Here is a 24050-nt window from a genome sequence, read left to right on the forward strand (position 1 = left end):
TCATAAAAGTTACTCAGATAAATGTAAATAGTTCCTACAAAACTGGTGGGAATGTTTGAAAATATTACAGAATAGTAGACGGTGGAGCCTTTTAATGATAGAACCAGTTTGTGTTAATTCAGGTGTTTTTATGATTTTATTTGAGTTGGAACAAACAGTTAAAACTTTCTGAAGGACTTCAACATTATGAAGCACAAAACTGAAACGACACGCGGCTTCCCTCCTCCAACCATCACACATTTATCAAAACTACAGCAAAATACAGATTATAAACATTTACATCTTCACCTCAAAATAATACCAGCTTCTGAACAAACATGGCTTTGACCTCAGAGTGGATTCGCTCTGTTTCAGTTTTCTATCATAGATTTAGAGATTAATCTCTGTTATTGTCCCGGCTGCGGAGGCGTGCCGTCGCTGTCGTCCTCCCAGGACGAAGACGTGAAACCTGCCGGGGCGGAGATGGAGTGAGGGGCGGTGGTGTGGCCCAGGCCCTGGTACCGCCCCACTGAAGACGGGGAGGAGGGCATGGAGGTCGCCGCGGCGACGACGGGATCCTGGGAGGTGGAGTTCAGCAGGCCGGTGTGCTCAGTGTGCTCGGGTCGAGCCGCTGCGCCGAAGTACATCTTGTTGGGACGACCCAGGAAAGTACGACCTGAAGGCAGTGAAACATTATCATCATTAATTTCATTGGTAGATAATTTCACTTATAGATTTGTTTCTGTTTCTGAAATGAAGAAACGCCGATAACATGGAGAGCATCAAAAGGGACTTTTAAGTTCTGGAAAAGATAAAAAGCTGTGCTATGTAGTGATGTTATATTTTATGTGAAAAATAAATGGAGACAAATGAAATCTGCTAACGATGCTCACCAACATGGCGGACCTGCTCAGTTACATCAGCTCTGATGTCTGAGAAATCCCACATGGCCAAAAAGCTGTCGAAGCACGAACCCTCCTCTGCTTCCTGCAGGACAACAGAAAGAAACGGATGGATGGATGGATGGATGGATGGATGGATGGATGGATGGATGGATGGATAGATGGATGGATGGATGGATGGATGGATGGTTACCTGGACGTAGGGTTTGTAGGTGAAGGTGTAGTGGTGAGCGATAGCAGCAAGGAACATTTCTATGCAGATGATAAAATCCTGTGAAATCAATCAGACAATAAATCAATAAATCAGTTTTAGAGATAAAAAAAATTGTAGCTTTGTGAAAAAACTCACATTTTTTGATAAAAACTTTTTGCGATAGGATGCAGTGATTTTTTTTTTTTTTAAATTAAATTAGTGAATTTCACAAAACTGCAACAGAAAAACGTTTTTTTCTCGTCACACCAGTCATGTGATCAACAACCAGAAGTTACTACTGGCGGAAACAACAAAGAAGACGACAGGAAGTGGTTGGAGAATGATGGCGCTGAATGTTTTTTAATAACTTCCAGCATGAACAAACTTATTCATGTGTGATTTTAATTGCATTTCATATTTAATGGAAACATCACAATTGTGAAATTGTTGAGGTTTTTTCGACATTAGCTGAATATCAACAAAATTTTGTGCACATTTGTAATGGAAACCCAGCAAGTCTTTAAAAAAAGTCTTAAAATATGTCCTGACCTGCAGTCCAGTGGCTACGGCCTCCACGCTGTCCCAGTCCCAGGTGTGTTTGTCAGAAATCACTCCCACTTTCACCAGGAACGCTATAAAAACCGCCTGCCTGCAGGGAAACCAGCAGCTCTCACCGTTTCATCTAAAACAGAACGAGACACTAATGGACTCCGGCCTCCAGCCTTACCAGAACGAGACAAACACCACCAGTTTGACGCAGAGAAACTTCCCCACAGGCCTGATGGGAGTCAGCTCGTCTCTGAGGGCTTTGTACAGCAGAACCAGGCAGTACATGGCGAACTGGACCCACAGAGACATGAACCAGAGAGGAGAACAACTGGACCAACGTTTACGGATCATGTTTTCATTTTTATCTGTCTGTGTTGTGTTGATGTTTGTTTACCAGCTGGGAAATGTTGTTGACTATAACCAGGTAGGACCAGGCGTTTCTGAAGCTGAAGTTGGCTTCATCATAAACGCCACAGAGCTGGCAGATGCTGCAGAAACAAAAAGATCCACTCAGCATCAAAAATACTCTGACGAGCTGAAAACTGCAGCTAAAAATATCATAACTGGAATGAAAATGAGAAGTACAGCAACTAAAGCTTAAAATAACTTTAAAAGTGACCTGCTATGCTTCTTTGAACAGACAAGAATAGAGTTATGGCCTATTCCAAACATGTTCATTACATTTTTTCCACAAAATCATTCTTAGATAATTGAGGTTTAGTCTAGTCAGTTCTGCCTATTTTAGCTATTTTAGGGTCTCTGTCACTTTAAATCCAAATAAGCTCAACTTAAACTCAACGTCTTCAGTCGCACGTGAAAATAACTGCAAACAGACATACAACCGTACATCTTTGAAAAGCAGAAGTGGAGCCTCCTGCACAACCAACAAGAATGCGGCGAGTGGTTTCTGGATGGTGAGTCAACAACAAAACGGTTGTCTTTCCCAGCAGCCATTATACACCGTATAGAGTGGTAAAACCAGCTGACCAAAGGTGCTGGAGCTCAGTTTGGGGTTGCTAGGTAACAGGACTGGACTCGGCTGGGGTTGCAGTCTGACGTTACATTCTGGAGGTTTTTGAAACGGCTCATTTTCCAGACACCGAAAAACGTTAACTTACTGCCAAAATGTGACCAGGTGTTTTTTTTTAAAGCAGTTGAGACAAAAATGGACGAATAAAAACATTAAAAATGTTTAATTTTGTAAAACTGATCTGCTTTAAAGAACCTTTAGAAAAACCAGAGAACTGCTGATTGAATGATTTATAATGTGCAGGAAGGAAAATACTTTTAAGAAATAAGGAGACTTACAGCGCTATCACCGTGGTAACGGGTCGGACCACAGTGTACTGCAGGACTCCCAGTTTGCACCGGAACAGCAGCACCCTGTCAGAGAAAGAAATCAAACATAAAACCCTTCGTCTCCACCGGCTCACCATGCGGCGCGGCGCGGCGCGGCGCGGCGCGTCTTACTCTCCCATGGGCCACGGCGGGCAGCAGCAGAGCGGCGGCAGGTGCGGCTGCTGCTGCTGCACCTCCAGCATCAGCACCAGGCTCGGGTACTGGTTGCTCAGGAAGTTGAGCAGGAACACCAGGAAGTTGTAGATGACGAAGGCCTCGTAGCATTCCCTGCACGTGTCCACGTAGATGGCCAGGCTGGGGTAGCGCAGGGCCAGCCACTGGGCGCAGCGAGGAAGAGGAGAGAGGAAGGTCTGAATCACGTGAGGAATGGAGCTACAACGCTGCCACACTGTAAAACATTTGAGCTGCATTCAGTTGTGTTTACTATTTTCTACTCTTTAAGTCAAATAGGTTTTAGATTTTGAATCTAAATGTGAGACTTTGTTAAAGATAAACTAATTTATTAATTTTGTCAAACCTCCAACGATTTAATAAACTAGAGTTTTTAGGTTAACACTTAAAAAAACTGAAAGAAGAAAAAGACGGGAGTGGGAACTATTTCCCAGAATGCTTAGCGGCATGTTTTAGTGCGTTACATTGATCTGTTTTATTTTTATGTCCTGTTCTCACTAAATGTTGTTGAGCTGAATTCATTGTGATTAATAAAAATTATTCTCAGATCAGAAATTTTGTTCATGTGATTTGAAACAAGAATTTAAATTATTCTAAATTAAAATATGTAGTTATTTTAACTTGATATTATGAGTAAAATAATAGAGAGATGTGGCTCTTTAACCGGGTGAGGACAGTTTCTTCTTGTATATTGTGGAATAATTATTGGTTTAAATTGCAGCTTTAAGTTAAAACTCACTATTGAACATTAATGAAGTTAAAAAACAATGTTTAGACAACTTGTCTCTTGTTGTTAAATCAACTTCATGAACTTTAATTTCTGAGTTTAAACTAAAACTATTTTCTTGTCGACTTAAGTTGCATTTTCATGGCAGCAGGTGGAAGTTCAAGTTAAATCACCTTTAAATGTTTTACAGTGTCTCATTATGGTCTCATTATTGACTCACGCTGTCCAGACTGTAGATGGGCACCATCCACAGGATCCTGCAAGACCAAACAACCCAGAAGATTTAAGTGTTTCTGTCAGCTCTGAATTTTCATGCACTTTATTTTTCTTTCTGTGAAAAATCTGAAAGTTTCAGAAACTTCCTGCATGTCGTTATTATCTGCGTTTTCTTCCCTAAAACTGTCAATTTTTGATTATTCCTCTTTTGGATCAAAGTGCATGAAAATAATTTACCAACACAAATTACAACATGTAGTTAAAATTACATATAAATTTGAATGTGCATCCTGATTGGTGTCGTTTGTCAGATTAAAAGTGTCTTTTAAAAAATTAACAACTATTAAGCATGTAATCAATATTTTTATGGGTCTGATGTAATATTCAAATTTTAAATTTCATGTTTTCATGAACTGTAAGCAGAAACTCATCATAACTAAGAGATAAAATGTGATATATTCACACTTTTATTCAAACCACAACTAGATAAATATGGCTGCTCCTCTCTAACATGCAGTCACAACTGAAATTTGAATCCTTGCCAAAGTTTTCCTGCTTTTATTCATCACTAAAAAGTTTAGCTGGTTGTAACTTGATGGATGAACCTAAAGAATAAATCAGATTTCTGAAGGGGCCTGCCCCCCATGAGCCCACCCCTGAATCCGCCCATGCTTCAAACGTTGCTGCTTTCTGTAGCAGAAAATATATGTTGTTTTCATTCATCTGTAAACAACTGAGTCATCAAAAGCTTATTTGAAATAAAAGGTTGATTTAATTTTTGCAGGGGTCAGTGTCCCCCATCAGCCCACCCCTGAATCCGCCCATGCTCCCCTCTTATTGTCTTATTTTTCCTCCACTGCAGCACAAACATCTAAAAATTGTCTGATTTTTTAGGTTTAGAAAGTTTTTCTGATTCAGTGCAGTTCGCTAAGAATGTTGGAGTTAAAACTTTTTGAATCGTGTTGATCGTGTTTATTTTCCACCTGATGATGGGTTTCTGCAGCTCCGGCTGGGTGTAGTGCACCATGTGCTGCAGGATCCCCCACAGGGAAACGGGGATTGTGAGGAACACGAACACTCCGGCTATGAACCAGGCTTTGCTGTGAGTCCCGACCTGCGCAGACAGAGCAGAACCTCTTTGGGTCAAGACGTTTGGACCGGATGAGGCTCAGACCGGAGTCCAGGTGAGTCAGCAGGAGGTCACCTTGTCCTTCAGGAGCTCCCAGACGCACAGCGGCACCACGGCCACCAGCAGGAGGGCGTACAGAACCAGAACCAGCGGACGGATCCACCTCCTCCACTCTGCACAGGTACACGGCATGACGGCTGCTTTTCCCTGAGCGAGGACTTACAGGCTCATCCTAAACCTTAAAGACAAAGACAGAACTTTAGAGCTGGACTGTAATTTAACTTAATTAGAAATTATTATTATTATTATTATAATGTACGAGATTATTGTTGTAATTATGTACACCTAAACTTACAAAAATAGATACAACAACAATGGTCAGATATATTTATTTAAGGTTATTTTTGTTTACTTTTGAACTTGTTTTGTTTTCTGCAATTAAAAATGGCATAATTCGAATTAAATTGAGTCAAAACAAGATCCAAAGTTAAAAGAAAATATTTTCATAAAGCCTGGAGGTTAGGCTACAAGAGTCTGGCTAAATTACAACAGAGAAATAAGGGATGGATTCACATTTCAGTAAAAGAGTTTAGCAGCAGAACTAACCTATGAAATAAAGTCAAGTTTTTCTTGTTATTAAAATATTCCAGGATGAGTCCAAAAACCCACATTTCTGGAATTTACATAAATGACACAAAATCTGCATATAGGTTAATAAATTACCACTCAAATAAAGTGCAAGTAAAAGTCTGTAGCCACTTAACACAAGTCAAGTTTTATGTGTTATTTAAACATTCCAGTATGAATATAAAACCATAAATTTGTGGGACGTTCATGTTAAAATCATCTGCATCCAGCAGATTAATGAATCACCACTCAAATTATGTTTGAATAAGTTTTTAATATTAAGCTAAATATCCCAGAATAGAAGGTTTAGTTTCTGAACTGAATGAAATTTATCCAATGTTGAGTTTATTTTATTTTATTTTTTTCATATTCAACCACAACCAAACTGTTGGTGAGTTTTTGCAGCTTTTTAAATCTCAATCTTCATTCAGTCGGATGAAACTGTTAGGAAATATTAGAAAAAATAAAACTGGATTGAGACTTTTGGGTCGCAGCGTCTCTAAAAATGGTTGTTTTTCTCTGGCGCCACGTTGGATCAATTGGACCATCAGTCATAAACCAACATTACCGTTTCTAACGTTTCCCATTTCTGACGTCATATTTCAGCCATTAGCATTAAAAACGTGTTTGGTTTTGACTAAAATGAAAACATTTATCATTTTAAACAGGTCAAAGCTTGGAGATGTTGGTGCAGCTGAAGGTGTTTACTTGCAGTGACGCTCGGCCTGTTTCCACCCTCAGTCCTGTCTCTGTTTCTAGGCAACGCATCCCCCCTCCATCCGAAACCGCTAAACCGCTAAACCGCCGCTCGGCAGTCCGTCAATCAGCCCCGCTCTGATCAGTGATCGATTAATCCACACAACGGGCCGTCGGCTCAGCAGCTGTGCCCCGCCGATCCGCTCCTGTCTGCCGCCTTTACGGCCCGACGTCACCGGAGGAAGCAGCGGCAGCTCCGGTCTGCCCGTCGGTCACATGGTGGGTGGAGGACGGGAACAGGCTGCGCTGTTGGCGGGCTAATCAGGTTAAAGGAGCCGGAGACCCGTTCAGGGACCTCCAGCCAGTGGAAGAAAAATAAACCTGGAAAATATAAAATATTTTTGAAGAGTCTCAACCAAGTGTAAAAGTCACTGCGTGTAAAAGAGCCCAGAAAGATGTGACCATGTTTAAATTATTAAATAAAAACTATAATCTATTGACTGATAGAGCAGGAAATTAATCAGTGGCAAATAAAGCAAATATTTATTATGTACTTTATGGATTATATAACTTTATTGATAAACACAACATCTAATAGAAACAACAACAAACAAACAAAAATAAAAACAAACACATTAAAATGGCTTCTTAAAGCATCACAACGTCTCGCTTTATACATCATTATGTTTATAATGAAAAGATTAAATAAAATGGGTGTAATACAAACTTCAGCCCCCAGAGGCCGCGAAAGGACAGGTTATGCTTCTTTTCCTTGGATCTTCACAAACTTATTGGAGTTTTAAATGTTTTAAAAACAACAAGATAAATAAGCAGATCGAGTAAAAAATATATTTTTTATTTATATCCCTGCTTTAATTCTTTTTCAGAGCCACATTGTTGCTGTAAAGAGAGAAACTGTTGTTGTTTTGGGACCAAATGCAAAGCAGATTTAATCTCTCAGGTTCCCATGACTTCACCCACAGTCTCATGCAGTGGATGGAGAAACCTTTACGTCCATCCTGTCCGTGTTAATGAGGTCAACTCTGCAGAAATCATTTTCACTTCCTGCTCCAGGAACGACGCCTTGATTAGTGGTTCAGATCTAAGGGAAGCCGGCTGGTTCTGACTGGCAAAAACAAACAAGAACCGTATCTGTCGGCACAGTTCTTCAATCGGGTCAAATTAATTTTACATCAATGTTATATTGCGGCAACATAACCTCACTGAATATTTTTGATGCAACTTAATTTACTAATTAATGATCCTTACAATTAATCAATTAATCAGATTTCATATGTCACATTTTACTCATTTTTCATTTAACTATTTAGGCTGACTCCATAGAAAATTCGAAATGCATAAAAAATGCAAATAAATTATTCAATTCCTTTGTTAAATAAACATTTTATTGCTTAAAATGCAACAACATGGCAATCCACTAGTGAACGCTTGATTATTTGTAACAAATGATGCATCTGCAGCTAAAAATGCCAACATGAACATGTGAAAGGTTCGGATCTGTTGGATTAACAAATTAGTAATTGGATAACAAAAGTTTTTTTACAGAAGCTAAAAATGTGCAACTTGAGAAGTTCTGAGTATTATAGGAAAAAAAGGTTTTTCACATAAGATGTATATATTCTTTGTACAATTTTGGCTTAATTGCTGCTCTGAATGTGTTTTTCTTTCAGCAAATGACCTTTTTGAGCCTATTATCAAGTTAACAAATAATCAATTACGAAATTAGTTGACAATTATTTCAATAATCGATTAATCGTGATTAATTCGATTAATTGTTTCAGCCCTAAATACTGAACTCAGAGTCCAGTGAAATAATGTCTTCAACAAAAGCACAGTTAGCAAAAATCAGTTATTTTAAAATACATTTAGATTAAATTCATATTTTTATCATTTTACTGTTTAAATTATTCAAACTTCCTGTTTCCTGAAAACGTCACTACTGGCTCATGCACGTCATCTGAAAAAAACAAAACGTCATCCTCCTACAACTTCCTGGCGTCTTCTTCGTCTTTTGCGTCAGCAGCAACGTCCGACTGTTGATTACGTGATTCCTGTGACCCGAAAAAAGTATTTCGACACGGCCTGCAGTTCGTACTCACAAGCACTAGATGGCACTCCTCTCCTTGTTCACCGGAATCTAGATAAAAACGTCACGTCGACGTAGAAAGCCGAGCGTAGCTCTGCTTTGTTTGCTAACGACTCTTCCGGCTAAAAGCTACAGCTAATTAAAAAAATGTATTTAATAATAGAGTTATACGGATAAATTTACAAAGAAAACGAGACTCTGCAACCATTAGAAGGAACGTGAACAAAATAATCCATGTTTTTAACCCATCGGTGAGTAAAACGTCTTACAGTTTGTGACGTCAGGAGGTGAGATTTATCTCAGCTGTTTAAATGAAGCTCAGTGATAAATAAGTATATATGCTGTAGAGTAAAAATGGAGGTTGTATATACACTCTGCTTGAAGTTGCAGTCTTGTTGTGAAAATAACATCTTCCTGTTTACAGAGGTCATGGTCAGAAAAGACCCACAAATAAAATGAAACGTTTTTAATCCATCATGTTACAAGGAAGCATAAATATCCAGTTCAAGTGCTGGATTAGTGGCTCCAGTGAACTTTTACTGTTAAGACTGCTGGACATGTTATCCTTTTTACTCTGCTTTTTGTTTTACTGTACAGTTTTTAGGGTATCTTTTATTATTTTATGTTAAAATATTTGCTTATCTTTTAAATACACATATCAAATGTAGTTTTTAGTATTCCTGGTTTAACTAGATGGCGTTGTTGAACATTAGTTTTATCCACAGCCTTATGCTTACACTTTCTTCAGAACCAGTAATGTCCTCTATTTGATTTAAATATTATTGTGAATTGCACTTTTAGGTTCTCAAACAAGATGGATGAGGTTAAAATCATCTAAACTCTGTTTTTCATCTCCTTTCTGGGAAAAACTGCTCAAATAGTATCTAAAATATCGACTTTTCCTGACATCTTAACTCTTTTCCCAAAACTGGAAGTTATGATGGATCAAATAAGATCCGTCATAACTTTTATGGGTCATACGTAAAAACATTTCTGTGGAGGTGAGTCCCTCAGTGGTCGCTGTTTTTTAAATGCTGACTGGTCCCACGTTGGAGAGTCTGCAGGGTGCTGGAGTACGGCCGAGAGTAACAGCAGCAAAACAGCATCTTCTACAGGGAGACGGAGAAAGACAGACAGGCAGGGTCTGTTCAAAATGTTCAGTCTCAGCTGGAGGAAAAACGCTTTGAGTCATACAGAATTTTATCACAGTCTTCAAATTGCTTTTCTGATTGTAAGCAAAATAATAGCAGAATAAGGGATGACTCAAGACTTTTGCACAACACCGTAGCAATAGAAGACACATCTGAGCTCATGCCAAGTGCTTAACAAGTCAAAATGATGTTTTTCTTTCCATTAAAACATTCAAATATGAGGTCAGATCAAATGTTTCTGAAATATAAGTGACAATATCATCCGTATATAACTTGATAAAAGTTACTGGAAACATAATTAGAGTAAAATTCGATTGATTTTATTAAACAGATTTGGTTTCTGTCCCAGTTTGTCTGAATAATGTTTTCTGTCCTTCACCCAGCCACTGGGAAGATGTTTCTGAATCTGTTTTGCACCATTTAATTCAGTCAGTCTAAACACATGCTCTAACATCAGGAACATTAAATAATTAAAGCACATGGATCAATACTGGTTATATTGATCTGCTACAATGAAATTCAGTATATCCCATCTTCTCTCCTTTTTCTGATTTTTCTTTTTGGCCAATTAACAGAGAAGAAAATCAGGTAGAAAGAAGCAACAGTGAAGGACGGAACCAAGACTATTAACTTTTTCTTATTATTAAATGCCGGTGACTGTCGCTGGTGTTTAAATCCGTACTGTGTCTTTAAAATTATATTGCTGATGGTCCAAAGAGAGACTGACAGCAGATTTACAACCAGTTTCTGGTCTCTTTCATACTAATGTTGAACTCTGTTTTTAAACTCCCCCGTCGTAACAATCTTTATTTCACTATTTGTGACGCCAGCTACTCTGCGACAACTTAATTCCCAGTAAACAGGCTTGACCTTTCTTGACCTGATGGATTTCTAATCTCCAAGGCCGAGGCAAGATAACCTGGATGACATTTTAGTCCTGGACCAGAGCCACAAAAGGCAAATCCAACCGAGTCAGCTGCTTTCGCAGACAGGAGGAGAATGTCCCGGCTGGAAATACTTTCCATCAGAAAGAAGATAAAGCTGCCAGCGGTCACTGTGACACCAAAAAATACATTTAAATCCAATCCTGTTGCCAGAATAAAACTACAACTCCACTTAAACTGTAGATTATGGGACTTAGATTCAACAGAACATTCTCTTTACACTATCAACATAGTCTATTTAGTCAATAGGGACACAAAAAAGGCTCAACTAGCATCTTCTGCGATTCTAAAATCTAGATTTTAGAAGAACCTTTGAAAATTGTCACCTTACATACAATTAGATAATAACTTAAGAGACAGAGAGAAGCCTGTCACAAGGATTAAAAATCTAAAGTTAAACTTTTTAAAATTTTACCTCGTTTATGATGATGGAGAAAAACTTTTCCAGATATATTTCATAAAATCAATTGGGTAAAATGACTTTCTGAGTGTGTTTCAGCAGCGTCACTGTCTCATTTTGAAAACATTTGGGAGAACATGAAAGCAAAAATACAACAATACATGGTTGTAGCAGCTGAAGTTGGAGAAAAAAAGGTAAATCAAAATGATCTTCCTGTTTTGAAACGTTCCTTTTCTGATTAGTTCAACAAAATACAAAAAACAAATAATTTTTAAAAATCCTTGTTTCACTTTTTCCTAATTTTATGAGTTTTTAAAAAATCTGATCGTTTTTATTTTTTTTCTTGTGTTGCTTCCTTCTCAATCTGAAGTCTTCACCAGCAGATTTTGAATAATATTTCAGCTGGTTTGGGTTTGGGTCTGCTTTCTGATTTCTCAGTCCCAGTTAGCATTAGCATTAGCCACAGAACCGATTGGGTTGTCTTTGTTTCCTTATGTATGAGCTGCAAAATGTAAAATTCGAACACAAAAGATTTAGCAGTTTTTTGATATTTACTTTACTTTTCTCACATTTTGCACACTTTATCACATTTAAAATGGAAATGTCTAAAAAAGGTAACTGCCATATATTACCATGTTAACAACCAAAAAGCTAATCGGTTATGTTAGTAACACTAATTGCACAGTTGTAAAACATGGCAATATAATTTTTGAAAAATTGCAACATTTGTTACGTTTTCAGCTGGTGTGGTTTGCTTTCACACTGCACTGTATCGATCAAATCAAACCCTTTGAGAAACCTAGTCACCCTCCTCAACCGTGGTGGCGCTGCACCGGGAGCCACTGAAGGAAACTACAGAAAACCTCTGAAGAAGAAACTGAGCATTTCATAAAATGTAAGCAAAAATGGAGTGATGTGAGATTTTAGCAGTTGTAGGATTTCTCTTTTGTCTTTGGTAAATAGCCACATGCATTTTCTCCCACTAACACTAGACTCTCACATGTTTGTTTTGGTTGTATTTACCCAGAATGCCCTGCTCTGTAGTCCACTTCCTGCTTTTGGAGCTGTCTCCGGTCTGCTTGGCGTTCGCATTCAAACCGCACCAGAGTTCACGTCAACCAAACTGAGGTCTAGGCTTTTAGGCAGACCAGAGTTCACATTTTTGGTCCACATTAGAGTTCGATTGTGCATTCACACCTCCTCAAATGAACCGGACTTTCTAGGCCAACAAGAAAGATGAGTCATTAAAGTTCTGTATTGACTACAGAAAACCGAACTCCTGCACCACACGTGACATATTCCCTCTGCCACAAATTGAGGAAGCATTAGAGGCCTTGGGGCCAGCTAAATACTTCTCCAGGCTGGATGCAGCGACAGGTTACTGGCAAGTGGACGTGGCAGCGCATGATAAACACAAAACTCCATTCAGAGCGCCCATCGGGCTATTTGAGGCCAACAGAATGCCATTCGGGCTTCAGAATACCCCATTCATTCCTCCCAGATCTGAATTTCACTCACCTGCTCAGTTACCTTGATGACCTCATAATATTTTCTAAAACATTTGAGGAGAATCTGGAACACATCCAGCTGGTCTTTGATGTGCCAGTTGATGAGGAAGGAGGTGCAGTATCTGGACCACATGGTGTCTGCAGAGGGAATCAAGAAACAGATCCAGGATGTCCCTTATTTTTTATTTTATCCACCTTCATCATTTAACAGAACACTGAGGCTGTGTAAGTCAAATGCACGTTGTTGGGGCAATTTAGCAGTTTTGGCGAAACAAGAAACAGAAAACATTGGCTGTCATGTTTAAAGGGCACACTTCCAATGATTCTTCATTGCTACAGCTCATCACAGTGCTGCAAGCAGAGTGTCTTGTTTATTAGTAATTAAGAAATTCAAATGATTAAAAAAAAACTATTACATTAAATATAATGTAAATGTATATTTACATTATATTTAATCCAGAGTGGCTGCTTCGCATGATTCCACTGAAACGTGGAAACGGAATAGAGCGGGTCTCCTCTCTGCTGCATGACGAGGAGTCAAATCGACTGCCTGCCAGTTGTTTCTGAGCCATGTGCGCGGTTGGAATTTCAGAGTCAAGCATATTATTGCCTACATTTCTTGTGACAAATTCCTTTATTCCCCACAATCCTATTGGATACTAGAGTGTCTGATGAGCTAGTTGGAGGCTTTTTTGCTCCATCAGGGCAGCCTCCACACACCTGTCAGTGCGATACCGAGTGGTAATCACAATGTGTGTCCTCGCAACCTTATCAAATTCGTGTCACATAATCGGTGTTCACGATCTGAACAGTTTCCTGCCGACACTGTGTGACACCGAGTACACACATGTGGTCATAAAAGTGTATCCTTGTGCGGATGACTGCGTCAAGTCCATCTTGAGTGGACCTCCGCCCAGTGGAGTATGCCAACACTGAGGCCTTTAGGCTTTTAGAGAACTCTACAGTTGATAACAGAGATTCTACTGGTCAAATATGTGCCAGGAAATCAAATCTTGGTGTGAGCAGTGTGAAGACGAAGGACGACTCCCACAAGAAGTGTCGGAGCTCCTCTTGTCAGCATCCACAGCAGTTGCCCCATGGACCTTGTATCTACAGACTTTCTCTGCCTGGAGAAGTCAAAGGGGGGCATTGAAAATATACTTGATGTTACTGATCATTTTCTCATTGTGCTAATACCCCATCAATGACCAAAAAGTGGGCTCTGTGGCCAAGGTTGTGTGGAAGAATTTATCAGGTGGTAAATGTCCTGTACTTTTATAGCGCTTTATGAAGTCCAGAGAACCCCAAAGTGCTCCATACTACATTCGGTCATTCACCCATTCACACACACATTCACACGCTGATGGTGGCACGGCTGCCATGCGCCAGCGCCACCGGGCCCTCTGACCACCACCAGCAGTCAAGGTGGATGAAGAACAGCAACCCACTGAGTGCAGGACTAACTTCTACCACCATCATCATCGTTCCTTCTGTTTTCCAGGAAATCTCCATGCCGATCAAGACACAACGCAAATCCTGCTGCTGTTTCAGCCTCATTGTGATGAAATGAGCTAAAAAAACATTTTGGCTGGTGTAGCTAACTTTTCGACAAACCTTTAGCGGTTAATATTGGATGTGTGACCATCCCATGATTAAGATGACTGAACCAAAAATACTTGGTTCCTTGGTTTTCCTTTTATGCATCACTTGTACATTTAATATTTAGTACGTTTTGTTGACAACTTGACAGCTAAAACCAATGGTAGCCATCGTTGGCCAGCAGTTTTTTACTGGAGGATGGGATCTTGCACGTGCATCACATCACGCTGAAGCGTGTCAATACATGACAGTAAACTAACAACAAGATGTTATAAACCATCCGTTTCCATGGCAACAGACCGTTTTAGCTAATTCAAAAGGAGTTTCCAGAGACATAACACTGGACACGAGTTGAAGGTTTCAAAATCAAATATTTTTCTCCACCGCAATGAAATTCTTGGGTGGAACAAATGTGCCTGTCGTCCTGCGCCTGAAGTGATATATGACAGTTACTTAGATGAAAGTGTGTTAGATGTGAGAAAAGTAAGCTAAATATCAAAAAACTGCCTGCTGAATCTTTTGCATTCAAATTTTGCTCTTGCAGCACATTTATGAAGCAACATAAGGTGGAGCTGAAGGGGAATATTTGTCCTAAGATTCCCAGAATATAAAAAGAACAGGACAGTAAACATGTCACTCCTGCGTGGAGTACTCCTCTTAACCAGAAAGCTTCTACTGACTTCCCACAAACACTTTATCAGAGGTCGCGACCTTCCTGTGTTTAGTCATCTCCCGACCCCCAGTTTTGGATCGGTCTCTCATGACCCCGTGACCTCACTGTGACGTCGCACTGACCCAGGACGAAGCACAGAGTCTCTTGCTACGTAACAAACCAGGAAGCCATAAAACAAGACATCCTTACCATGAAATAGTGCCTGTACTTCCTGGAGACGATGAAGAGGATGATGGGGTTGATGCAGGAGTTGACGGTCGCCAAGTTGATGCTGAAGTAGTCGAGCACCAGCAGTATACTGCAACCGACAGGAGGCGAGGCGTTCAGAACAAAACCACAAATTTAAAAATGACTCAGCCTTCGGTTTAAGTTTTGGCACTCACTTCAGTAATTCACAGCGGCCAGGGTCGTTGGGGTCGTAGATCGTCAACTTCAGCAGCCGACTGAAGTGAAGAGGAAACCAGCAGAGGGCAAAGATCACCACCAGGCAGAACACAGACTTGGCCACTTCGCGGCGCTGCAGAGAGGACATTTATTCAAACTTTAGTGTGTTTGAAGAGATTATTTACTTAAGTTCAGATTTTTGATTTCTGCATGTACAACAGCTGTCGTCCAAACTTTCTACAATCATGGAGTCTCGGTTCATCCTTAGGAACAATTTACCGATTCTTGAAAGAGCCGCGTTCACCTGTTCAAAGAATTATATTAAATATAGACAAGATGGGAATGTTCCAGCATCATCCCACCCAGAAAGGGGACGTGTTCTATGTAGGTCTGTCACAATAACACATTTTGCTGGACAATAAATTGTCCCAGCAGTTATTGCAATAAAATACTGTTGACTGAAACCATTTTCAACTAATCCAATGGTAAAAGTAATAATGCAAGAACACATTCTAAAAGATCAGTAAACTTTATAGACTAAGAAAAATTTAACACTCAAACTGGAGAACATTTTAAATATTTAAAATAAACAAAACAACAGAAATAACAAATAAAATTAATTATGAAGACTGTAAACAAAATTGTCCTTCAAGAAGAAGGGCTAGTTGAGACCAAAGCACCAGACTGAAGACTTTTGTCCTACAGTTTTAGTAGAGAGAGAGCAGAAAAATAGAATAGCAATAAATCACAGAAATGAAGTTTGACTAAAATGCAGCTTCATTAAGTATTTACCGTTCCTTTAAACCAGGGATGTCCAAAGATTTTGCCCCAGGAGCCAAAACTGGCAAATTTTAAATACTGGCAGGTCACAAAATTCATTGAATTAAAATCCAAAAATTTATTTAATTTGTTTTGTTTTGTTTTACCTGCTCAACATTAATAGTTTTTTATGAAATGTGTGTGACATTCAAGATGCAAAACATAAAAAAGGCTTAGAACTGTTGCCTCATTAGAAAAAAACAATTTCCAAATTCTTTTGATCACAAATTGTTTTATATTTTGTAGGCCAGTTTTTTAATCATTCTTGACTTGTGGTCTAGGGCCAAAGAAAATCATTTCCAGGGTCACAAACGGCCCCCAGGCCATGCTTTGGACACCCCTGCTGTAATCATATTCTGCGTACCTGTTTCAGTTGTTCGCCCAGTGACCGCTTTAGGTCTCCCTTCTTGTGCCGGAGCAACTCGTGACTCATGAGGCCGTAGAAAATCGCCGAGCAGGTCAGAGGGATGCAGAAGTAGAAGCCAAATATCCACCAATCCTTGAAGTTGATGTAGAACTGAAAATAGAAAAGTTAAAGGTGACATATTATGCTTCGTTGAACAGGTCAGGATAGATCTACGGGCTACAAAACATGTTCATCATATTCTTTGCACAGATAATGGGATGTTAGTCTGCTCAGTTCTGCCTGTATTGTAGTTTCTTTGAGAATGAGCTGTTCCAGGGCCTCTGTCACTTTAAATCCAAATAAGTTGCTGCTGGCCGACCCCTGTGTCGTTCAGACAAATCAGCTTGACTCGAAAAGTAGAAGCCATGAATAAACTGACAAAAACAACTTGGGAAAACAATTTCAGTTGTTCTGTTTAATACTGCCGTCCCTCACTTCCGATGTCCATCATGACGCCTCGAATGATCGAGTGACGCAGTTGCAAAGGGTCAATAACAAAACGACTGGGTGTTTTTGGAAGCAGTTGGAACCCAAATGGAAGTAGGAAAAACATGAAAAATGTGAAGTTTGCATGATGGACCCACGTCTGCAAAATCTCTATTTCCGACATAAGCGTACGTTGTAAACCTACAATTTACTTGAATTACTGTGTCTTCTTCTAAGTCTCATTGATAACTCATCGCTTTGCTAACTGCATTACAGAAATGTATTCATGCTGATTCCCTGATCCTCCCGGACGTTTGCTGACTTCCCACAATGACTCTTTTCCTGCCTAGTTTCTCTGATTAGATTTCACTCAGGAGATAAGCACCAGCCATTCCCCTCTCTTCCTTTTGTCTTCTTTGGTGTAGAAATAAATGAACGACTGCATGGATTTCACTCAGGAAACAAAACAAACATTTGAGATGAAACATACTTCAGAATAAAGGCGACGTTAAAAGGCTTACTGAAGGAGCAACAAGACCGGAAGAGAGAAAAAAGAAAACTGATTGGATAATGGGAGCAGAAAAATGGCAAAGTGGTTAAGTGAAAAGTCTGTAGAATGTGCTATTTTTTTTATCCTAATCATTAGAATAAGTGATAGCATAATCGATTAGTTAGTTGCAGTTCTATTATAGTTATAAAGTAGACATAGTTATAGGAAAATACATGAACAAATTAATAATTCAGTATTATTAACTGTATAGTAAGTAAACAAGATGAAAGTGTTTTCATTTTCTTGGACAGAAGGGAAGGAAGATAGATAGATAGATAGATAGATAGATAGATAGATAGATAGATAGATAGATAGATAGATAGATAGATAGATAGATGTGACTTTCAGTCATTTACAGTTTGTTAGGCTAGAAAACAGCAGCATTGTTATAACAGTTGGATAAATTAATTTAGAGCAGGAATATAAATCTCACTTTGTGCTACATGTTGAGGAGTTTTCAGCTGAAAACTGAAGCTCAGCAGCGAATAAACATTTAATAACTCTTAATGCAAATAAACATGATAACAGACTCATGTATACCTAACCCCTTTATCCTGATATTCAACAAGAAGGTTAATTTCACTGATTAAAAGGTTATTTTAACTGTTGCATCAGTTTTGGTTTTAGTAGCAGCGTGAAAAGTGGTCTGCCTACTGGTTGACTGTAAATCAGCTGACCTGGGTTCAGATTTAAGTGGCTGCCTGCAGCATGTTTGTAAACAGGAAATGCAACTAAACTAAACTATCTGAGTCAAAGAGGCAAAGAGGTGGTGGAAGTGGAGCAGATGGTTGGAGGCCGATCATCAAGCTGTGGAGTTGGACACCACTGGTGGTAAAAGTAGTTTCATTTACTCTCCATTGGCCAAAACTTAGACGAAACGGCACAACTATGGCCACTGGTTCCTTTATAAGGAGATATGCTGTTCAAAGCATCTTTGAAACGGTGGAACCCACAGAGAATTTTCATAGGGGTGACCAGACCAGTAAGAATTACTAGAGTCAAAAAAACCCAATTTGACAGAATTGGAATTGGGTCACTTCAGGGTGCAGTGTGAACGCAGCCTATATGACCTGAACATGATTCTCTAAGGGGGCCATGGCCCGCTCTTGCCTCTCTTTAGGGGCGCCACTGCTTTGTCTACAGTTGAAGCTTTACAAAAGCAGCAACCATGCCCCCATTTACTCCTCAGATGTCTGTTAACAGACACAGCTATACCCTGACACATAAACACACACAGTCAGCTCCAGCCTGTAAACACACACAAGACTCACTTTCAAGAAGGAGTTCTCGGGTCTCACTAGGCAGGTAGTAATGGTAATGTTGCTGTTGATAGAGAAGTGGTGCAGGTTGAAGCCGATGGCCTCAGGCACGGCCAGTAAGGCAGACAGTATCCAGATCACGGCAATCTGCACCACCGTTTCCTTGGGAATGCCGTTACACTGAATCCGAGACCAGGACACCACCGCACGATACCTGCACACAAAATGTAACCAGTTTTAGGTTCACCAACAGCTTTCAGACTTTCAGCTTTATTAACATAAACAATGTTGTATGTTTTGGTCCTTCATTACACCTCATTAAATCTTTCACATCTTGTCAAGTTAAGACCACAAGCTTTATTTGGGCTTTTATTCAAAAACATCACATCTTACCAAATATATTTGGTCTAGTTTCTACTGCAAACATCTCAGTACACTTAAAATAAGACAAAACTAACTTAAAAATAATTTTACAGACATAAAGAGCTTGTTTTAAGTCAATAATTCCTTAATATTCCTTTTTCAAATACTAGTTGCAATGGCAAATTTTTTTCACTTACAATGCATTTATCTTGTGATTTCTTCAAAACAACTAAGAATATTATGACTTTATTCTTGTAATATTATGATTTTATTCTCCTACTTATTTTTTATTTTCTTGGCCCGAACACTCGGCCGTATAAGTTGCCGTGGACATTGTGTGTTTGTGTGTTACCTGTCCACACTGAGAGCAATCAGGTTGAGGACGGTGATGCCGACTGAAGTCTTCTGTATGAAGGGTAACAACTTACAGAGGAATTGACCAAGCGGTTGGTCGGCGAATGGGAACTTCATTGCCAGGAGCTGCACACAAGAAAACGCCAACAAAGCTTCAGCAGATTGACAAAGTGCCACAAAGTCTTTGTGATTTGTGTGGGTGGGGTGTGTCAGGAAAAAAACACCTTTGGACAGGTTGTTAAAATTTTGACGGCTTTTCGCTACATTTGTTGAGTTTTTAGAAAGAGTTCATAGAAAAATTATTTTAAAATAATTGTGTGTGGCTGAAAAGCACAAGGTTTTAATAAAATGCTGTGTTATTGAATTTATTAATTTATTTTGAAATGTCTAGAATCTGTTGTGCGCGACATCATCAATGATTACTCATTGTTTAGTCAAGTGTCACTATGTAAGTAGTATTCCTAAACATAAATCCCTGAGTAAAATCGTGACTTAAAAGGTGTCACACAATCTGGTTCTGGTCGGAATAATGGGACATAATGAAGGACGACCAAAACTGTTGAGAATTGTTACATTGTAAATCTGGTGCCATTAACATGAGTTTCATTGGAGGGTGAGATGAGTTGTTTTTATACCTGATAGTCCAGCAGACTTGGTTTGTTTGGAGACCAAACTTGTAACATTTGCTAAATTTTCAGTTGGTGCGGTTCGCTTTCACACTGTACTGTCAAACAATCCAAACTAACTGAAACCTTGTTCCTCTCCTCACCTGTGGGGGCGCTGCACCAGCAACTACTGAAGGAAACGATTCAAAAACCGCAGAAGAAGAGAGTGAGCGCAACTTTCTTTTTCACAAAATGTAAATAAAAATGGTGTAGAGTTAGATCTCTTTTGTCTTTGGTAAATAACCACAGGCAACTTCTCCCACTAATGCTAGACTCTCACATGCTTGTTTTGGTTGCATTTACCCAGATAGCCCTGAGCTGTAGTCCACTTCCTGCTTCTGGAGCAGTCTGCGGTTCGCTTGGCGTTCACATTTGCACCAGAATTCAATTCAACCAAACCGAGACCCAGGTTTTTCGACACACCGGAGATTGCTTTTTTGGCCATCTCCCCAGACAAACCGGACTTTCCAGGTAAACAAACTGGAGTTCGATTAAATCGGATTAAACAGGGCTGGTGTGAATGCACCTTCAGATCTAGCAATCCTATATGGCCCAAAATGAAGATGGGTTTGACACCCCTGAATTAAGCTACAGGTGAAAACACATGAGGAGCTGTACCTTGTAGACATTAATTGGGCCGTCTATGACGATGTATAGTATGTCTCCCATGGCGAGGCTGGCTATCAGGGCGTTGGGTCCGTTCCTCATACTTTTATTTTGGCAGATAATCCTCAACAAGGTGACGTTGCCGATGATCCCCACAGCAAAGATCAGGAAGGAGAACGCCGTGTTGATGTACTTGAAGATGGCTCTTACCGACATTTCCTGGGTACACTTAGGGCGGACTGGCTTATGGTTAAAGTTTTGAGACGAGTTGTTGAAACTTACAAGTTTTCTAACATGTTTGGCCCTCAGTTTGTTCTCAGCTTTCAGGTTTTCTGCTTCGGAGTCCAACAAGACGGACGGTTTATTGACGGTCTCTTGCAACATGTGTGTCTCTGCGTTTGTAGGACGATTGGTGCTGGAGAGTTCAGATAACGTAACCTCTGACTGGAGAGGCTGAGGCGTGAAGCTGCGTAGGCCGCCAGCATGGGAGACAAACAGGAAACACCAGACAAGCAGCAGCGAGAGGAACATGGACTTCCTGGGTTTCACTGTGAAACCTTTTGCTGAGTCAACATCCCGAACTCCAGAAACCATCCTGAACTCTGCTGTGAAATCCTTGAACTGACTGGAGAAAGTACTTACAGTAGTTGCTTGGTGTCCTCAAAACCAAACTAGGATCTGTTTATAGCAGAACCTTTTAATGAAAACACAAATATCTCTAACTGATTCAGCATGAACTAGGAGTTATCAGATTGATTTGTTGTTTGGAGACAATCTGGGGGGGGGGGGAAGAGAAAAACAAATCTGTGTTAGTTTGTGCAGACACTATTAAACACAACTTCAAGACCTTGCTTGTTTTTTTAATGACAGAATAGTAACAGGAATACCTTCCAGATGTATAATAAAACTTTAAATCTGAACCATTACAAACTTCAAAGCTCAGAACAACCCCAAAATCTGTGGCGAAAGCAAATTTTTATGGATTTTTGTTAACGCCTTAAAGCAGAAAACAATCAGTGGGGAAAAAAGTTACCAATAAAAAGTCTATAAAATTTACCACCACACACCATTCTGTTACCATTTATGGTTCCTACTGGGAACCTAAAATGTCATCAAACAGATTATTTAAATGTAGTTGGGGGATCTTCAATGACCACTTCATCAGGCAAAGTCTGCAGTCTAATTCAGATATTCTTCATATATCAATAATCAATATTGATATGAAGATATGAAGAATATCTGAATTAATATGAGTTCCAACAACATTTAGTTTCCCGTTGGGATCAATAAAGTGTTTTTTAATTTGAAGAAAGTTAAGAAGGTGAGGCATAATTAAAATCACCAGATATTGCCACAAACGCATTTTGGTGGGGCGTCTGTATCCTAGCAACAACGGAACTGATGACATCACAGGCTGAAGTTTGAATGTAAACAGTTGCCAATATAACGCTGGTGGTGAACTCTCTCTCTGTAAACAAAATGGAGTTCAACTGGACTGCAGAGACAACATTTTTCAACATTTATTTTCCTGTTCAGAAACAAATTTTCCCCTTTTCAATAAATTTCTATAATCTTTTCTGATCGTATCATTTCAGCTTTTGCAATGTTAAGCAGCTACTCATTGTTGTAAACCATCCTTTTGCTATTTTTACTCATCACTAAAGAGCACATATATATTGTATATATATATATTTATACATGTATACAAAAAGCATTGGCAAAAAAATAAGTTATTTTTCCATGCTGAAAAGCCTGAATAAAAGTTTGAAAAAATCTCAGTGAATAACTCTGAAGAATTTGAATTAAGATGACATGGGTCATAACATTTAATTTCCCTTTGGGACCATTAAAGCATTTTTGGATATGAATTTCAAATGTGCTGCTAGAGTTTTTTGGATTAAACACAAGAAGCACTTCCTGGCTTCAAAATAAAATACAGACAAACGATGCTACAATAATCATTTACTTACTCTTAAGTTTAACTAAAATGTAGTTAATTTATTGTCCTTATTTCCTAATGTTTAAATCTGACCACAGCAAACTAGCTAAAAGTTTTAGTTAGATTTATAATCTTTCAAAACCACAATAGGCTGAAAAACTATAACATTTGGTCTGTGAAGAAGTCATGAACATGACAAAATAATCTGGATTTAACACTAAACAATCTTAGATTACGCTGCTGTAAAGAGTTTATTTCTGTAATAAAACATTTTTTAGCTAAAAAAAACCCCCCAAACATTTCTCTCTAAATGTTTTTCTGAATGATCAGAAAGAAAGTTATTGAAGAAAAAAAAAACTCAAATCTCACCTGTTTCTATTTGTCTGCTCTTTATTTTTATTTTTTTCCAAATATATTCCATGTAAGGCAGCACAAAAAAGGACAAGTGTGCCGTTCCGGGTCGAGACAAAACTGGTCCAGACGGTTGGGTTCTGGTTCTACTCACCCTTATTCGCGGCTCTCTCCTCCTCCTGTCCCTCCTCCTGTCATCCTCATTAGCTGCTTTTCTGCTTACCTTCTTTGTCGCCTGCCTCTGGTGCCGCCCTTTCACCTCTCCGTCATTTTCTCCGGCTTTCTAATCCTCCGTTTCACTCGGTAACGGACTATAACTTCCCTTTTGTTTTCACGTCGCCATGGCAACTCAGAGTTGAGTCGAAAATTTGCGACTTTTGGAAATTCTCCGAGTTTCGAAAGTCTTTTATTTTATTTTATTTTATTTTTTAACATTTATTAAACTTGTAAATTTCCAAGTTTTATCTAGATTAATCTGACATTTTTAAAGTTTTTATTTTTGGCAGAGATTTACTCCTGTTTGTTCTTTGGCCCTAATCCGCCATCTTGCAGTAAACCAGCGCCATGTTAGAAGAGGCGCCAAAACGATACCGGAAATCTCCGAAATTGTCTAGTAAAAAAACAATAAAATCGCTGAGTCCTAAATGTAAAAAAATAAATAAATAAAATCAGAAATGTGGACATTAATATCATAAATTGTGTAGGGAAATTATTTAAACATCAAAACATTTCTGAGTGTTTTTCTCACACATGTTTAACTTTTGAAGCTCTGAAATCTCCTTAATCTTTCAAAGAAATTTCTGAGAATCTCACATTTTTGGAGTTCTTGGGCAGAAATGTACTATTTTTTCTATCTACAATGGCCTTAACACCCCATTGTGAAAAACTGCCATACTTTAGAAATTTTAAGAACAAATGAATTCATTGAAAAGGTTTTCACCATAGGTCCATGACCCGTAGTATGACCACGAATGTACTGAAGTGAGGTCATGAGATTT

At 39.1% G+C, this 24050-nt stretch overlaps 2 protein-coding genes across 4 annotated transcripts; both read right to left on the minus strand.

Annotated features, from left to right (window-relative positions):
- Positions 1-117: 117 nt before the first annotated feature.
- LOC116733342 (transmembrane protein 184C-like) lies at positions 118-6837 on the minus strand. The gene is made up of 12 exons (XM_032584155.1): positions 6561-6837; positions 5301-5463; positions 5080-5210; positions 4101-4137; positions 3094-3299; positions 2932-3006; positions 2018-2111; positions 1802-1914; positions 1624-1723; positions 1075-1152; positions 873-966; positions 118-655 (listed from the first exon to the last, which is right to left on the minus strand). Exons 2-12 carry the CDS (start codon positions 5415-5417, stop codon positions 387-389), a joined length of 1314 nt encoding a protein of 437 aa, XP_032440046.1. The 5' UTR covers positions 5418-5463; positions 6561-6837; the 3' UTR covers positions 118-386.
- A 253-nt stretch (positions 6838-7090) lies between these two features.
- On the minus strand, positions 7091-23317 carry LOC116733341 (endothelin receptor type B-like). 3 transcript variants are annotated; one of them, XM_032584152.1, is made up of 9 exons: positions 23071-23316; positions 20775-21537; positions 19490-19617; positions 18787-18988; positions 16498-16650; positions 15314-15447; positions 15120-15228; positions 12669-12796; positions 9657-9764 (listed from the first exon to the last, which is right to left on the minus strand). In XM_032584152.1, exons 2-8 carry the CDS (start codon positions 21354-21356, stop codon positions 12677-12679), a joined length of 1428 nt encoding a protein of 475 aa, XP_032440043.1. In that variant the 5' UTR covers positions 21357-21537; positions 23071-23316; the 3' UTR covers positions 9657-9764; positions 12669-12676. The 3 variants fall into 3 exon arrangements, with proteins under 3 accessions (XP_032440045.1, XP_032440043.1, XP_032440044.1); XM_032584154.1 differs by lacking the exon at positions 12669-12796 and having other exon boundaries at positions 7091-9764; positions 23071-23317; XM_032584153.1 differs by lacking the exon at positions 23071-23316 and having other exon boundaries at positions 20775-22378.
- Between the last annotated feature and the right edge of the window lie 733 nt (positions 23318-24050).

This window comes from Xiphophorus hellerii, chromosome 14 (genome assembly GCF_003331165.1).
Source record: "Xiphophorus hellerii strain 12219 chromosome 14, Xiphophorus_hellerii-4.1, whole genome shotgun sequence".
NCBI lineage: Eukaryota > Metazoa > Chordata > Actinopteri > Cyprinodontiformes > Poeciliidae > Xiphophorus > Xiphophorus hellerii.

Coding starts and splice junctions, on each gene's coding strand:
- LOC116733342 (XM_032584155.1), bottom strand. CDS start 5,417: ATGCCGTGTACCTGTGCAGAGTGGAGGAGGTGGATCCGTCCGCTGGTT. Junction 2,112..2,931: donor GTTACCACGGTGATAGCGCT/GTAAGTCTCCTT, acceptor TTGTTTCTGCAG/CATCTGCCAGCTCTGTGGCG. Junction 1,915..2,017: donor TCAACAACATTTCCCAGCTG/GTAAACAAACAT, acceptor CTGTGGGTCCAG/TTCGCCATGTACTGCCTGGT.
- LOC116733341 (XM_032584152.1), bottom strand. CDS start 21,356: ATGGTTTCTGGAGTTCGGGATGTTGACTCAGCAAAAGGTTTCACAGTG. Junction 15,229..15,313: donor GGCCGCTGTGAATTACTGAA/GTGAGTGCCAAA, acceptor TGTCGGTTGCAG/TATACTGCTGGTGCTCGACT. Junction 12,797..15,119: donor AGTACAGGCACTATTTCATG/GTAAGGATGTCT, acceptor TTCCCTCTGCAG/ACACCATGTGGTCCAGATAC.